Source organism: Teleopsis dalmanni, chromosome 1, assembly GCF_002237135.1.
Source record: "Teleopsis dalmanni isolate 2A chromosome 1, ASM223713v2, whole genome shotgun sequence".
Classification (NCBI taxonomy): domain Eukaryota; kingdom Metazoa; phylum Arthropoda; class Insecta; order Diptera; family Diopsidae; genus Teleopsis; species Teleopsis dalmanni.
Window position 1 is genome coordinate 46259533 of NC_051846.1, and position 18589 is coordinate 46278121.

At 28.9% G+C, this 18589-nt stretch overlaps 2 protein-coding genes across 2 annotated transcripts; both read right to left on the reverse strand.

Annotated features, from left to right (window-relative positions):
* Positions 1-853: 853 nt before the first annotated feature.
* On the reverse strand, positions 854-1354 carry LOC119670087. The gene is made up of 2 exons (XM_038080204.1): positions 1240-1354; positions 854-1172 (listed from the first exon to the last, which is right to left on the reverse strand). The coding sequence occupies exons 1-2, from the start codon at positions 1328-1330 to the stop codon at positions 952-954; spliced, it is 312 nt and encodes a 103-aa protein (XP_037936132.1). The 5' UTR covers positions 1331-1354; the 3' UTR covers positions 854-951.
* A 5491-nt stretch (positions 1355-6845) lies between these two features.
* Positions 6846-17351, reverse strand: LOC119672058 (putative uncharacterized protein DDB_G0282133). Its single transcript, XM_038083015.1, has 10 exons — positions 17228-17351; positions 16708-17158; positions 16369-16643; positions 15711-16313; positions 14801-15638; positions 13478-14743; positions 12401-12435; positions 10751-12163; positions 7405-7693; positions 6846-7341 (listed from the first exon to the last, which is right to left on the reverse strand). The coding sequence occupies exons 1-10, from the start codon at positions 17309-17311 to the stop codon at positions 6926-6928; spliced, it is 5670 nt and encodes a 1889-aa protein (XP_037938943.1). The 5' UTR covers positions 17312-17351; the 3' UTR covers positions 6846-6925.
* Positions 17352-18589: the final 1238 nt, after the last annotated feature.

The following is an 18589-nucleotide window of genomic DNA, read 5'->3' on the forward strand; positions in this document are numbered from 1 at the left end:
ATATTGATCATAATTATTTATGATTTCTACCATTTTTGAGTGTCTTCATAATTCTGTCGGTGTAAAAAATCAGCAAAAAATTTATCAGTAAAAAAATGTAGGCCATAGATTTTCAAAGGCTATTCAGGAAACCAATTTTTTACCATTAAGAGAGTTTTGCAGAGACCGTAATAAATGATAATCAGATGTTGCAAGATTCGGGCTATATGGTGGAAACATCAAAACTTACCACCAATTTCCGTACATTTGTTTCAAGTCAAAAAGGTTGTGTGTGAACTTGTATTGGCACGATGGAATACAACATCAAACAACAAATTCAATTTTATTGTCCAAATCTAGTGGCTTCCTTGATTCTTCCGGTTGATGAAAGAACTCCAACACGTAGCTCGTAATAAACAATTCCTTTCCTATCTGACTGAAAATCGTTTGGCATCTCAGACTTTGAAGTTGGTTATTAAGGGCCAACGATCTTTGAGCATGTACATTTCCATTAAATATTTTCATATTTATTCATTTTATATTTTTATATCCATTTTTTATCGTCCACAGTGATTTGCTTCAAAAAAGATTCGATTTTTCAGCAACTTTTCACTGAAATGCAGACTTCAATAACACCTTTAGAGACTATGCATTCCTTTTTTAACAATTTTGCCAATATAATCCAATTTTTAAGCATTTATTTTTCATAAAATTTATTTATTAATATTATAAACATATATAATATATATATAATATATAATTCGAATATAATTTATTGGCATATAATAGTTATCCCATAGCCTTCCGACACTATGCAATATTTAATAAAACATAGTTAATTCTCAGTGACTACCGTCATATAAAATTATTTAAGTTTTAAATTCAATTTAAATTTATTTGGAGTATTTAAATAAATATAATTCATTTTTTTTTGTCAACTCTATTCACAACTCATTTGAATCGCGTATACATTTAACCACATCTTACGTCCCTGTGACAACATTTGGGATGAGGTTGACTGTAATCATAGTCATCCATTTTACAATTTGATGGCACATTAACTGGACCACAACCGGTTATATCTCCAAGTCCATCTTCATCATAGCATGCGTATTCTTTACATTCGAATAGCGGTTGAATTTTTTGCCCAGGGGACAATATGTGACCTTCAATTACGCATTTACCTGGATGTTCTAAATTTATGAAAATATGTATTTATATTTAGATGTGATGTGTTTGTATAAAAGAAATTTAACTTACTTGGATCAGAATAATCTTTTACATACCAATCACCATTAACTGTTTCTGATAAAAAAAGAAATAAAATTATACCGTATAGCAAAAACTTCATCTCATTCCACTTCTATTAACGTAGCAATCGGCATCAACTGAATTTCTGGCAAAAATTTTTGATTATCAATTAATTTATATTAAGATAACCCTTCCTAGTGCATCTAGAAACAATAAAAATGCATAAAGAAATACAAAATTCAGTGCTTAAATACAGTGTAATCTCTATTATCTGGAATGATCGGTACCGTAAGCCAGTGGCGGAGCTAGACCAACTCTGGACATCGACGACATTAGAATTGAGAGGCCCCCTTTATAACCCAGTTGTAAAACTAAATAAGTTACATTCACTAATATGACAAAGCATGATTGAAAGTTTTATTGCTAATCTTTTACTTTTAGCTTCACATCATTTTTTTTTAAATTATATCATAATTTGCGCCAGCTGCTATTTTCGCTTGAGTTTATAGAATTTCGAATGGAGATAGTCTCTCTTGAATCATCATAATTTTCTAGTACGTCTTAATCAATTTTAAATTTGAAAAGCTTCTTTCCGTCGAAGCTATACTGACTGGAACTGTGAACATGAATCTGGTTACTATATAAACATTCGAAAATATTTGAATATGGTTAATGCCATTATCAAACCAAATTGTTCAAAATATTTACTTAGTTCTTAGAATCCACAGTCGGTAACTTTTTGGGGGCCTCTGTGGGCGCGAGGCCGTCGGCGGTCGCCGACATCGCTTAGGCATCGCCTAGCGACGCCTCTGCCGTAAGCCTTTCTGATACTTCTGTTATTTGAGGTAAAAATGCAATATGTTCTTTATTATTATGTATTAAAAAGAGATAAAATGAAACAACAATAAACCAAACTAAAAAATGTGAAACAGTAAATTACTCTCGCAGATGTATCTTATGTTAGGGTGTGCGCCACACATCTCCGCACCTTAGAGCAGTAGTCACTGGGTGAATCAGAATAGAAATCATTACTAGATGACTTAGACTAAATGGTCGAATAAAATTTAAAGTAAACTTTTGATACCATACCATTTGGAATTAAAAAGTAAACGCCAAAGATACATAAAATTAGAAGAGTTCTCTCCGAGAGACCGAATCTGATCTATATCTGTAACGACAAATATTAATATTGATTTAACATTAATTGTTTGACTTAATTTATCGATATAGCACTGTGTCTATACTGTACTATACTATACATCAGCGAGCTTATCTCTGCACTTTGACTATAAAAACTATGTTATCAAATATATAATCAATTTGAAGCAATAAAAAAGTAATACCTATTGTACTTATTGACATTGAAGATGTTTTTTGTCATTATCAAGGTCAATTAATATAAACAGAGTAATATTATTATTTAACATCAGTATTAAATAAAATCAAAAATAATGAGTATTTTTAAACTATATGTTTGAATTGATATAGTACACCAGTTCCAAAAAGTATTAAGCCAAATTAAACTAAAGCGTGTCTAGCCAATCAATAAAAGCCAAAAGAACAACAATAACAAAAACTGTAACTACATCTATCAAATTTTAGCGTAACATACTAACATTTTTCGCTAAATGATATTCCTTCAACCACGCACCCTTATCTGCAAACTAATCGTTTCTCATATGTTTTTTACAAAACAAGAATTTCGAACTCATTGTTGTTCACTTTCATCATAAGATTTTCTTGTGCAAAACAATCTCCACACTACCTCATAGGAATCCAAAATGGGCGAATTTCATACGTTGAACCATAAAGTTCCAATGCCGAAACCCTGACTACCAGAAAGTTAATAGAGATCAGACAATAAAAAATGGAAGACTTGGCATTTAAACAATGGCTAAAGCCTCTGTTAGATTTGATGAATTGTTAATACCATGTTTCCACTGCTTACTTGTACAGGTAACTTAGAACTCGCACACGACCTTCGTAAGTAAATTTGATTAACCATACAAAGAGCTGCAGTGATTTTTAACTTGAAAATTAATCAAATTAAATTAGAACAAAAATATCGAATGCAACCCTTAAAAATAAATTTCCCACAAGGAAATTATTAAAATTTTAAATATGTGTCATATATTTTATATGGAAAATATAAACAAACAAAAGTTGAGCTATTAACAAACGTACTGAAAAAGTAGGTATAATATAATAATTATATATTTAATTTTTTAAGTTCAAAAACTTAATGGCCAAATTAAGAAAATCATGTCCTTTGTTTTCAAATCGAATGTTAAAAATTACATGCTCCAAATACCACTTTAATAAAACCGGAAAAATATTTTAAAAGTAGTACAAGTTTTCAAATTTTAATATTAAGAAATAACTGGAACTGTTATTAATTTAAAATAGAGTGAAAAATAACAATCCATATACCTAAAATCCACTAAAGCTAATAAAACTTCTTTATAGTTATAATAATCGATTTAGGACGACTCAGTCGGCCGTCCTAAACGTGATGCTACACCTGCTACCTATAGATCTCCACATCAAAAATATGGTTTGTAACAGCGCTGTTAGACTGAAACCAATAGGCGTCTGGACGGAACGAACATATGGACATGGTCGAATTCTAGGTACAGTTCCAAACTGTCTGTATATGATGACATCGGATTATCTGAAACTGTGCATAGATTTTAAAAGGATTTTCAGACAATACTCCCTTCAAGAATTAAATGGAAAAGGAAAAATTTAGAAGCAAACTAGAATATCTCAACATATACAGATGGTTCGAAAATGAAGTGTGGGGCAGAATTAGGGAGCTTCGCACCATAATTCTTTAATGCTATCTAATGAGGCTACGGTTTTTCAGGCTGAAATTCTAGCAATTAGAGAAGCCTGCCGGTAAATTGCAAGTCACATCGAGGACAGATGTAGTGTTGCTATTTTCATTGACAGACAGGCAGCAATCAAAGGCCTTGAATCTTTTACAACAAAATCAAAGATGATAAAGAAATGTAAAGAAGCAATTGACTAGCTAAATCGGTTGGTTGATATCACCCTCATCTGGGTTCCTGGACATAGGAATATTGTGGGGAATTAGAAAGCTGACAGTTTAGCCTGCTCTGGTGCCTCCCTGGATGTATCACTGGCAGTACCGGTTTATATTACCCTAGGGACTATTAAGAAAAGTACCTTCCTCTACTTTCTGCAAATGGCCAATAATAAATGAAAAGCACTTAAGTCATGTGTGACTTCTAGGTTAACATGGTCAACATATCATAAACATAGATCCTCGGAACTCATCAAAACAGACCGCGTGAACTTATATTTTTTTTTATCAATAAATAATAAATGTTTGCTATATGCCGTTCGTAAATACCTAACCTAATTGCTTAGAGCTAAAACTGAAACTTTTGTGGAAGAGAGGGTATAGATACCTATATTTAGAATTTTCTAAAATTCAGGTGTCCAAAAAAAGTTTAGTCCAAAAAAGTTTTAATAAAAAAGCCTTAATAACTTGAAAACGATACATTAAAATTATATAATATGATTCTATATCAGTATTCAGTTTATTAAATATAATTTCAACTAAAGAAAAAGCTGAAGAAGTAAGAAAGCTTCAGAAACTATGGTAGTTAATATTTTATTTGTTGAAATATGGTGCAATCATGTCCGATGCAGGAAACTCCATTTACAACAAAATTTTTGTAACAACTTGTTTGGCATCATATATCTCGATAAACATTAAATATGGACACATATCAACCTCATCCCTCTTGCGGTCGACTTTATTTATTTATTAGATCAAAAAATTAGATCAGAATTTTAAGTGAGTTACATAGAAAACTCGAAAAATATATATACCTAATTGAGTATTACTAAGATTACTTGTCTGTTTTTTTAAAGTAATAGAGTCAATTAAAATTTTTCTTGGAATATAACTTTAGAGGGGTCAGGGTCAGTAAGATCCTTATATTTTTTTAGTTCATATTACTGTAAATATTGAAGTCTTACTATATTATTGTATTATTTTTTATTATATAGTTATTATATAGTATATTATTAATACAATATGTATTTATTTTATAAATAGCTTTACAAGATATTTTAAAACTTTAACCCATTGCAAAAAAATTGAAAAGTTATCTGATTGGTGTTAGAAACATTAGTTCGAGGAGTGCCGACATAGTATATCATATAAAACTTCCGATTATAATTTTTTTTAATGTAACACCTTAATATTTAAGTTCAAATGCGGTTTGATGTACAAGAAGGCCACCACCTAACACCTTAGGGATATATATAGAAATTATTACAATTATTTAATTGCTTTACATTTTTTGCGACTTAATAAAAGATAATTATGAAATATTTTTTTAACATTTTTATACTTAAGTAAATACTGTAAATATAATTTCACACAGAATTCGTTATGGCAAATCCAATTTGACTTGAACGAATTCAACTGTCCACCACAATCGCATGCATGAAGGCCAAATCTAATTCCAGGTGCAGTGAAATAAACAGATTTATGAGATTTGTACCAGAAGAAATGTAGGGATGAAATACGAAAAACTACAAAAGAACATATTTATTGGGTTGAAGGAAAAAATATCGAATTACCGCGTTGTCCTTACACAATTTCGTTGAAAACTATGAAACGCCTGTGGATGTGTGTATGTTTGCTATAGTGCTGTGTAAACATAAGGAGCGTTGCAAATTGAATTTATGCGGCTTGTTAGAATGCAATTAGCTGCAAGGCACATTTTCATTTTACTGATTTGCAGGGATGCTAACAAAATAATAAGTAACATTACATTCCTTGGTTGATAGAACGTCATGAATATTTGATTTAATTATAGGACAAAAAAAAATGAATTTTGGCTCATTTTAAATTGTTTACAATACAACAACATAAAAAAAGTAACATTTTTAGTAGTAAAATTGAATGCACATTTGCGAAAATTCAATCGAATTTAGCAATTTTAAACACTAAGTGCAAAAATGATAGAAAAAAATTAATGAAATTACTGTATACACACTAAGGGGTCCTTTTAGTGTTACAAATAAAGAGTGCTGCTTCAATTTCTTTACAGAAATCGAATGAATGTATTTATATCATTGAAGTGTGTATAATCATTTTAAATATACAAGTGAAACATAATTAATTTAAATTTTAAGTCTAGAAGTTTGTTCTTATTATTAATCTCTTTACAATATTACAGTTTTAAAACTAAAGACAATTTTGCAGTTTTCTTAAATATCTAACAATAATTAGAATAAAAATTCTTATAATATTTTTAAATCTGTGTTACACATATATACAAATTACTTATAAGATTATATTGTATTATTAAGATAGAAAGAAGGTGACATATATTTAAAAAAGTTAGATCAAAATAATTAGATACTTATTTTAAAATTAGTGCACATAACATATAAGTACTTCCTTAAAATTATACAAAATAATATATATATTGAATTTAGCAGCAAAAATTTGAAATAAAATACATTTAGATAATAAAGAAATAATAGTATTTTATAAAAATTACAAAAAAAAAAATAAGTATATACTTCATAAATTTAAATAAAAAAAATTAGGAATAAAAATAATAAATATATCTTAAAGATTTACACATACTTTTTACATTAATACTAAAAACATAAAATGACACAAAAAAAAAAATATAGTTATTAATTAGTCACATCTAACAAATTCTACTTCTTCCAGATAGAGTGGATCTGTTTCTTCCTCGCTTGAAGAGGTAGGTATATTAATTATCGGTACCAATTTATTATCTATTGATATTCTAGTTACGCTGTGTAATGCTTCGTTGGATGTTATCCGCAATTTCAGACCGCTCGAACTACGCGGCGTAACAACCAGTGTTTTCTTAGTTGCATATGATTTTGTTGACACATTGGTTTTGGGTCGTTTTGAACGTGAACTTCGGGGTTTACGCTTATAATCATCAAATGAATCAGTTGAGGATGAAGATGTTGGACGAAATCGTATAGCAGCACAAGTGCGACGACTTCGTTTCATGCCTATTTGTGATACTTCCACAGTCGTTGCATTACAAACAGTTTTACTTTCTTCAGTTTCAATTGTTTCTACATTAAGAGTAAATATTTTTATAAGCCAATTAATTATTTTTTATTATAATTCAAAATTACCTTTTATTTGACTTTTAAGCTTTTCCGTTAAGAACTTTTCATAGTTTAAAGGTTTTAGTAACACTTTTGGATTATTTAGTTTTGCATCTAATACAGCAGACACTGTTAATCTTTGTAAATTCACTTTTACTTGACGCTCTAGACATTCTTTTTTAAGTATCTCTAAACGATCGTATTCTGTAATTAACTTGACGTTCATCTCTATGTTTTTGTGTACACCTTTAGGTTGTTCTTCATTACTGTGATTATCATACAGATTTATCAAAGCGTCATTATTGGTTTTAGACTCCTAAAAAAAATTTTTATTTATTAGAAAAATAATATTTTTAAACAGTAAAAATTCGGTTGAGCAGATACTCATTATGAGCCAACTTTTAGTCGCTCAAGACGTGTCCCAAACCAAAAGGAATTAGTTGTGCTTAATATTATTCAAAACAAAGAAGTCTGGTATTAGAAAAATTATCCACTTAAAAGAAATTTTATATAAAATGATAAAAGTTTTCTTAAACGAACTTTCCTTTCCTGTTTCGAAAAGATATGTGCAAAACATTTCTAGTGAGCGGAAGTGTTTTCAAGCCGGTCTCCAAAAATTGTAAAATTCACAGTCTTGAAATTATTTACAATAAGTATTTTTGTTAAATATAAAAACACAAAAAAAAAATTTTTTTTCGATTAAAAAGCAATTCCAAAAATGAAAAGTGCATACAATAATAATTTGAAAATAGCGCGCTATTTCAAATTTTTGTTTATTTTATTTTTGCACTACTTAATCTTAAATACTCAAATAGCTGACGGACGCAATAAGTTAATCTTACAGCAAATGAGTAATTGAGATCCTCACCTAGAGAGAAGACATACGATAAGCCTCCCAAATAAACGGAATGGTTATCTGATGCTAAACGCATCAAACACGTACCTCTTAAAAACTGTAAAAACTGATAAAAACTTACCAAACATTGTGTCTCAGCAGCGTCGTTTGGAATTTCTGACTTAAAATAAAATTTAAATTTAAAATTTAAATAAATCTAAAATTTAAAAATTAAATTTAAATCCAAACAGACATGGAATGCTATGTCAATATTATACGAAAACTTAGTCCTCAAAAAGGCAATTTAAGAGGTGCTAAAATAAATAAAACTAACAAAGATAGTGCATTCACAAACATATTTTCTGGTAATAGATTTACCGAACTAGCTGGATCTATAGAAAAAGCTCTCCAACCTATCTACTCTTGTTACACTACTTGCACGTATGATTGGTAACAATTCTCTTCATATTGTTCGTTAACCCGGAGCAATTTGTGTGAAACCAAAATTCAAATTGACATCGAAAATAATTTAAGGGTAATTACTATATATATTTCGATGACAGCAAGAAAAATATCTACACATACCAACTGAAGAGTAGCAAAGATCTTGTTGTCGTTATTAAAGGTATTGAGTCAGATGTCCATCGAGATCACATATGTCTCATAGATCACATATCGAGGCTTTAGAGCTAGAGCAGTTATACATATTGTTAATAAAGATAAAATCCCACAAATCATATTTAAAGTTGAACTTCACCCGAAATCTTCTAAGTTTAAAAAAAATGAGAGCCATCCCATATACAACAAATGTTTTTATCTAATAAATGAGTACTTTAAAAATTTGTACATGGAATGCAAACGGCTTAAGCCAATATAAAATTGAACTCACAAACTTAACATCCCGGTGTGGATGTAATGCTTTACTCAGAAACACATCCAATAAAACAAAATTGTTTTCTATTCCTGGTTATTTATTCAATAAAACCAATCACCCTGATGGAAAGCATATAGTGGTACAGATATTTTGGTACGAAGACGTCTAAAACACAATTTTCTAGGTACATATATTCAGAATTATATGCAAGCCATATATATGCACTAGACGTAATCTCTCCTGAGCAGCCAATATATCGGCCTGCAGATAAAAATAAAATATCAGACTTAATAGACTTCCCCGTGATCAAAGGCATAAGCAGAAATTTTATCTCAACATACACAAGCTGCGATTTTTTTTCTGGCTATTCTCCAGTTATATTTTGTTTACTTGATGGTTCTCAGTTACATAATTGTTCCTATAGCCTTACAAGTCCTAGAACAAACTGGCTAAAATATAAAAAGTAAATTAGTTCACACATACACACAAATTACAAGATAAAGAACAAATCTAATATTAAGGACGCAACCTCGGTTTAAAACTCTATTCTGATTTGAGCAACAGAAAACTCCACCCCTAAAGGCAACAAAGTTTACACATCCAATAAAGAACTTACAAATAGTAACAAAGACACTTTAGTTTTAGGTTATGGCGGCTGGCAAAAGTGTGGGTTCCTTTCAGCGAAAATTTTATTCAAGAATGCCCAAAGAAGACTTAGATCTGCATTAAGTAGGGAAACGAAAGTCAGGCAATATAATTATATACACAACATATGTCCAAACGGCAAAAACATTCATCCTTGTGGAATGTTAGCAGAGACTCTCCAATAAGAAACTCTCTCGGAACCTGGGCGTGAAGCAATGACGAAAAATCTAACGTATGTGCTGATTACCTAAAAGAGGTGTTCCAACCAAATCCTGCAACAGGACATTATGACTTTCCCACTCAGCGTCTACCACATTAATATCACGACCAATGATCATATTCAAATAATCACCAACAAATTAGATTTCAAAAAGGTACCGGGATATGCTAACATCTCACGCATCATGATAAAAAAACTTACCCATTTTGGCCTTCAATTTTATCACATGACTTTTTAATGCCATTATTAAATTTGGCTTTTACTTAACAGAATGGAAAACATCCATGATTATTATGATTCATAAATCAGGTCAAGATCCCACTGCTTTTAAAGCTGAAACCATTCCTTAACGGTCAAAACCTAATACCCTCCCACCAGTTTGGTTTTATGAAAACGCATGGAACTATTGAGTAAGTGAATCGCTCATATATAAGATACGCTGCCTAGTACCAACAAACGTCGACTCAGCTTTAGAATCGTATCTATAGAACAGAAGTTTTAAAATCAAATGTATGAGACGCCTTGCTCCCATCTCATAAATAAACAGGAGTAGCAATTGATGCGTGTTAAAAACTACTTTATTTTGAAGATGTCTTCATCGAAACGGAAAATTAAGCATGTATAAATTATTGGAATTATTAATATAGTAGATGAAATTAAGCAATCCAAACTGTATGCATATATGAAAAAGAATATTCTTAAGAATTACAGGATTATTTCCAAATTACTACTACTACTTTTTTTTATTGTATTTTTATCTGTAAAATATATATAATGTTATAATTGTTTTAAAACTTACCACATCTTCTATAGGTTGGTTCATGTCATCAGGCTTTTCTGTATTTGAGATCATTAATTCTTGATATTTACTTATATTCAGACGGTTCGAGTTTTTGGCATTTTCGCACGAATTTTTATTAATACTTTCATTTTCAATAGCAGCAGTTTTATGTTCACTATTTCTAAATGACATAGGCTTTTTAGTATGAATCTGTTTTTGATTATTTTTTATATTCTCGTTTTCACTTATATTGTTATGTTTAGTATTGTTTGCATTATTAATTTCATCTGCAGGAAACAGATCAATACTCTTTATATTGTCGGTTTTATTGACAATCATTGTCACATGATCATTTGAAGTGTTATTATCATTGACGATATCATTTGCGGTGTCATTTTCATTATTACCGACAGCCGTACCATCACTTGTAAGGCTATTGTCCTTATTGACGGTTTCATCGTCATTCAAATCGTCACTTTTATTTACATTACTACTGTTATTACAATTATCATTACCAATTTTGCAGCCAATAACACTTTTGCTGTCATTAATAGTTTCATTATTGTTAACAGTAACTTTATTATTCACACTGACGTTATCATTAGCAGTGTAGTTATCATTGACAGTCTCATAGTTTTTACCAGGGTCACCGTCGTTGACATTATTAATGGAATTCAAAGTCGTTTCATCATTGGTATATGAATCTATTTTCTGATCAACAGTGTTTAATATTTCAGGAACTTCATCTATAGTTACATTGGGGATTTTATTTGCTACAACCAATTCAAGTTTCATATTAACTTCCTCCAAGTTAGTAGTAACATTTTTAGTTTTTCCAATTTCTGAAAGTTTTCTCTTTTTCCTCGTTGTAGCTTTTTCTAAATTTATATTTTTCGAATTCCTTTGCTCAGATTTAGTTTTATTCTCTTGAATAGAGTATTCATTTTCACAAAAGTTTTCATGTTGTGTGTTACATATGGTATTTTGTACAATTAGTCTTTTTTCTTCTAGAAATTCATATCCTTCGTTTGTCAAACTCCTACTCTTATTCTCATCAGACAGTGGTATGGATATGGCATGATTTTCCTGAACACATGTATGTTCATTTTCCTTTGAAGTAATGATATTCGCTTTTATATCATTTTCATTCAGGCACATAGATTGGATGCCATCTACTTTACTATCAGTAGATAACGTTTTTGTAGTTGTCAAAATTTGTACTAAAGTTTCCTGAGATTTATGTTTTATATTTTCTTCTTTTGAATTTTCTTCACATATAGTATCCTCACATATATTTTTATTGGCAACATTATGTTTATTTTTTGTTTTGTCTTTACTTTTAAATGATGCGATGGAATTTAGATTATCACAATTATTTACAGGAGAGGGTGTATATGACTTGCGGTTAAGAGTTTCATCTTCCAACATTACCTAAACAAAATAAAATAATTTAAATTAATACATAAATGAAATACAAAAAAAAAATAAATAATAAAAATGACACAAATAACCAATTTCGAAATTATTGAATGTGATAAAATAGTGAGGTCTGATTAGTGCTTAAATAAAGAAACAAAAATTACTTTAAAAAAATAAACTAAAACAAGCAAAAAAAAACGTTACAAATAATTTTAAACAAATTATAAATTTTATCAGAATATAACTTACCACTTTTTCTTCCCCCGTTAAACCACTAGGCAAACCTACAAATGTAAAGCATATATATAAAAATATCCAACTTAATTAAAAAAATGCGTTTAGAAGTCTAATGTTACGAATGAAACTTATTTTATATAAATAGTGATATATATATATATATGAATTAAAGTATATATAAATATAATTAATATAACAGAAGTAAAATAATAAATAATAAAATAAAAACAAATATAAATTAAATTATAAAATATATAAAAATAAATTTATATAATCATCGTAAATGTATATTTTGGTATATAAGAATAAATTAATATATAAATATGAATAATTCACAATATCATTTTTAAACATTTGTTTACTTTTAAAAAGTTTAAAGTTTTAGTTGACGATATGTAAATAAATAATCAATATCTATATTTCTTATTTTATTATACGTATCTATATATGATATAATATTTCAGTACATTAGATTACATATTAATATAATATGGAATGAAAACTCTGTTAAATGATCATCTTACACTCTTAAAAGTGCAAAGTTACAAAGTAGCTTCTTTTATATGGATAGTTCCCAGACAGAAAAATTTCACAAAAAATTATACATATATATTAAATTACGTATAAATATATTTTGTTATAAATAAATAATAAATAGTATACTTAAAATGACTATATTACAACCACTTCTCTATTCGAAAATAATTTGTTTTATAGACATTATTTAAATATAAAACAATTATATATAAATACCTATTATATTATAATTATGTATTTTTTTATAATAATACATCTTTTTATAATAGTATACTTTTTCATAACATTGTATAATATTATCTATAATATGCTATATATTATATATAGAAATATGTCGTTAAATATCAAGAAACAATTATATGATATATAACTACATATTTTTTATAATATACTTTTTTATAATAATGTAATATCTTTTAAATAATATATATATAATATTTTATAATAATATCAAGAAACCGATTTATGTACAATTAATTTTTTTTTATTCTTTATTAGTCTCTTGCTTTTTTTTTACCAATAGTAATTAAAAGTATAAATATAAAACCCTACCTATTTCTTCTAAAGATTGTGCATCCATTTCGCCAGATGTCGGTCTACTAGTGTTTGAATTTATAATAGATTCAGAAACTATATCTTTTTCATCTGTTAAATTAGGTGATGCCAACTTTAATTTTGTATCAACTGATGCATTGATATGTGAAATATTTTCCTTTTCTTCTTCGTTATCATTACTCGCCAACACATTATCTTCGGTATCTTTTAAAATAGATTCAACTGTAATATTTTCAGTTACTTGATCACTTAAGTCATTTATTTCGCTGTTTTGAATTTTTTCTAACGTAACCGATAGACAGGTCTTCACACTGTCGTTACTGTTAACAGTAACGGAGGTTTGGTCCGCATCCATCATTGATATGATTTTATCATTTGTTATTTCCATTTCTTTACAAATTTTGTCTCTGCTGCTGTTTTCCGTTTGTTTAAGTTTATTACTATCGTCGTTACCTACTTCATCAACTTCATGATTCTTTTGTTCTAGTGCTGCCTCTGAATTTAGCTTCTCTGTATTGTCAAGTGGATGACGTGATTCTTCTTTTTTGAGTTTTTTATTATCTAAATCAACTTCCTTCTCGCTCAATTTTTTCCTTTTACTAGCCTTCTTATATATGCACTCGTTATCTTGTGTATGGCTTTCTATTAGTTTTTTATCCTTATTTTTATGTGCTTCTAATGTAATACTGTGTTTCCGTTGTTTGCGTTTTCGTTTTTCTTTTTCACACGTTGTTATTTCTGCGTGAATTTTTGTTTCCATATTTATTGAATCACAATTTGTGGAAATATTTGAGTGCGTCGTTTTCTTCAGATCACCCAGTTTCTTAAAAATACTCAAAGCATTTTCGATTTCATTTGTAGCAATCGTTTCAGATTCGACTTTTTTCAATTCCAGATCATTAATATCCCAAACATCTAAAAATGATTTAAAGCCACTTGTATTATTACAAAATGCTGTGCGTTCTTTTAGTAGTTCTGTCAGATGATATATTTCAGTAAATTCCTCATCTTCTTCATCTTTAATAGTTGGCGGTTCTAATTTAACAACCATTTGTTGATCATTAAAAAAATCAAGTTGATGTAACTGATGAGGTGTTGAATCATTTGAGTCCTCATTTTCACTTTCAGAACCACTGGAATCATTATCTTTTTCTTCGCAAATCTCTTTATATGTTGAAGACGCTATCGCTGCCGCTGTACGGGCACGTGTTAGACGTGTGCCTACAGAGTAACTACTCAGCATATCCAAATGCTCTTGTTTTACTATAATGAATCAAATTAAAACTTTACACTTTCTAAATTTATATATTTTACACTTACTTTTCGCTCTTTGTTTATTTAGTTCAGCACATCTAGAACGATAATCATCGTAATCTTCAAAGTCTTCCTCATCAAGGAAATCATCATCACTTTCTGTAAGATCAGCTAAATTTGTAACATTTTCATAACCTCTTTCAATGCTACCATAATCCAATTGTGGACGATTTTTGTACTTATCATAATCAATTTTCAAAAACTTTAATCTGTCATTAGCTTCGGCCATACTCAGTTCAACTAAATGACGCTTATGTTCCGGACGTTTAGCCAAAAATCTACAACGCTGTTTTAATTCGTGCCAATCTAATGCCCACGAGAAACTACTATTACGTGGCACAAATATTACAGTTAATAAATCTTTGATTATTTTCTCTGGTAAACGAAAAGCACGTAATGCTCGATACAGTGGTTCATAGTCATCAATTGGTGCATCATGATTTACTATGTTGACTATTTCATTAACATCAATAGTTGAACTTAAGAGACCAAATTTCAAATCTGTCTCAGCCGTATTGCTTGGTTCGCTATTTAATCGTTTCTGCTTTTCTTGCTCCTCACTTATTCGTTTACTATTACGCATACCACAACGTGCAACAGCTTCACGATTCAAGTTATTGGGATCTAAATAGAACGCTGTTAACCAGAATTCCTGTTCCATAAATGGATGATCTTGAAATATTTTTGCTAAATCGGCATAATAACGTGAAAGATTTATTTCTAAATTTAACATAAATTCGGTTGTTAAACCAGGATGATATCTCCATTTCTCAATTTCATTGAGTTCATAACCAATAATTTTACATAAAAGTACAAGTTTAGCAAAGTGCCAACCTTTGTATTTCTGAAAATATAATAAGTTAAGCAAATATCAGAAATTAAGAAATAAAATAAAGGGAAGTAATAGAACACTCACTCTCATTGCTAAAATGTTGTACACGTAACGCAATATGTTAAGGTTATTGGGTAAATTCTGAAAAACAGGATCAACGCGTCTATGATTATCTTCTGCTTCCAATGTATCTTGTTCATCCTCATCGGAATTTTCACATTTGCTAATATTGCTCATACGATTACCCTTACAAATTTTACTTTTGAAGTCTGTTTCATAATTGACAGTGTAGTTAAGATTGTGGCTCGTTTTTTGCCACTCCTTTTTACGCATCTCTCCCAAAATAAAAAGTTCACTCTGTTCACGTTCTTTCACATAACTATTAAGTAAGCGTTTGAAAATTTCTAGATTGTTTTCAATATCCTCGTCATTTTTATTATTTATCTCCATTAGTAAATTTCCTAATATGTAGCTTATATACGCTTTACATATAGTACCGAAGAGCGTTGAAAGGCACACGTCGAACTTACCAATGATAGCTTCAAAAAACTCACTGCTACTTACATTTAAGTAAATACAAGTTGAGGCAATAAAACGAGCAGAAGTATGTTTTAGTTCCTTTGCATTATGTATGGATTTAGATGAAGCTTCTTGTATGCTTTGATGATAAAACCTAATATTGTTAATCTAAACAAATCGTGGTAGTTAAAGTTTTGTATTGAGATTTAAGTAAATTACTTACGATATTGTCGATGACAAATCCCTGCACGTTATCCATTTCATAGATGGTCATAAGGTGTATATGACATATATATATTAAAGCACGTTTTTCATCCGCATGCATATTTGCAATCATTTTTTTACGCTTTGAACTACTTAGACTCTCCACAATTCTATTCCAAGCAGATATAACACATATAGATATTTGTTTAACAGCTTCCATAGAACCAGCGTCAAGCAGTTTAATAAAGCGGAATAATATAAGCAGCACTCCCTCAGTTTTGACATAAGTAATATCTAAAATATAGGAAGATGTAAAATACATATATGATTTATAATATAAATATCAAATAAAACATACCCTCAGCAGTTGCTTGTGCTTGTATGCAATCTACTGACTCCCTAAGCGCCAATGGTCTTATATATTTTATATCAAAAAATTGATTTATATATTGATTATTCCAAGGTCCAGAATACAAATTTAAAATGTAATCCCAGTTTAATGCACAAAGGTTTGCCATTTTGGTTAAATATATATAACTTTTCCTAAATGTGTGCAACAGTAACTTTTGTCTTGCTGGTACACACTTATTCCATTCTTGACTAAACCATAAACTCAATGTATATTGTGTAAGACTAGTAGCAATTATTTTAAAGCTTGAAGTAATCTTTATCTGCTTGTCTTTTTGCAGCATCTCCGTAGCGTAATCATTGCATTTAATCCAACCGTATAGCAGCAAAGCAACTCGCTCATCGCCAATAACTGGATATACGTCGAGATCGGATTCTTTCATTATTAACACGTATTTGCGCTAAATTTTTAAAAAAATAATTTTTTATGGTAGAATTAATTTTTTTAAAGATAAAATGCATTTACTTACTGCAACAAATGGATCGAATCCTAAATCCTGTGCTGCTGCATAAAAGACTTCTTTTACCTGTTTTTCAGGTAATATGGCTTCCATATTATTTTAATAAAGTTTTTTATAGTTAAATTAAAATACATTTAAATTATATTATACATATCTTAAATTGTTTATTGCAAAAACTCATCCGCACAATAATAAACAAAATTGCATTTATGTCAAAGCGCTATTGTTGGATTTTGACATATAATTGCGAAATTCGAAATTAGTGCTGCCAAATTCCTGAATAAAATGTGTAAAGTGCTTGATACTGTGGTATTTATTTTTGTTTACTGTAATAAAATAAATTAATATTTCGTTTTATGCATAAATATATTAACATCTAATTGATATTATTACTTTGTAATTTAAATTAATAATGCGAACATTATTATAAAGGTCCATACAAATAAAAATATTTAATATATAAATAAATTTTTTAATTTATTTTATATCTAATGTTAAATCATCCATTTTGAATATAAAAAAAATAATAATTAGAAAATTATAAAAGCGAAACATATATTTTTAATCAGACGAGTTCTTACGTTAAACCTATAGTTTTTTCGATAACCGGAAATTATTCATCGTAAGTGGTTTACTAGTGGCTACATTTACTTGTTTGATTTTCCGCATTTAATTTAGGAATGTAAATATAATTGTTATTTTAAGATTTATTTTAATTAATACTACGTTCAGACAGCCATAATTCATTAATTTCTTTAAAATGATATTAAGTTAATTTGGAAAGTGTTCATACAATTCGAATGTTAAAAATTACATGTTCAAAGCATAATTTGTTCTGGAAAATTAAAAAATTGATTATTATTCTATTAGCTTTATAGTACATTCACATTGTCTCATATAGGCGGTTTTACTCATTATAATCACTAAGTTGGATGATTTGCCATACAAATTGGTTTCATATAAATGAGCTCATTTTAGATCTAAAATGTCAAATGCAACCCTTAAAATGATCAGAATTTAAAGTATATGTCATATATTTTAAAATAAAATGTAAACAAACAACAGCTGAGTTGTAAACAAGCTCACTGAGGAAGTAATTATTTAATAAAATCTTTGTTTTTATTAATTCAACAAGTAATTGATATATAAAATTTGTATAAGTAATTTAATATGTCAATTATATATTTAATTTTTTGTGTGATATGTTATTATGTAAAGTTTATTCATTCCAGATGGATGAAATTAAGGTTTTTGTTTTCATAAATTAAATATGCAATAGATATTTAAATAATTCATTTAGGATTTCATTAAAACAAATATTATTTAAGACACAAAAAATGAAGAGAAGCAGAAACGCATGGTCGGAAAGTC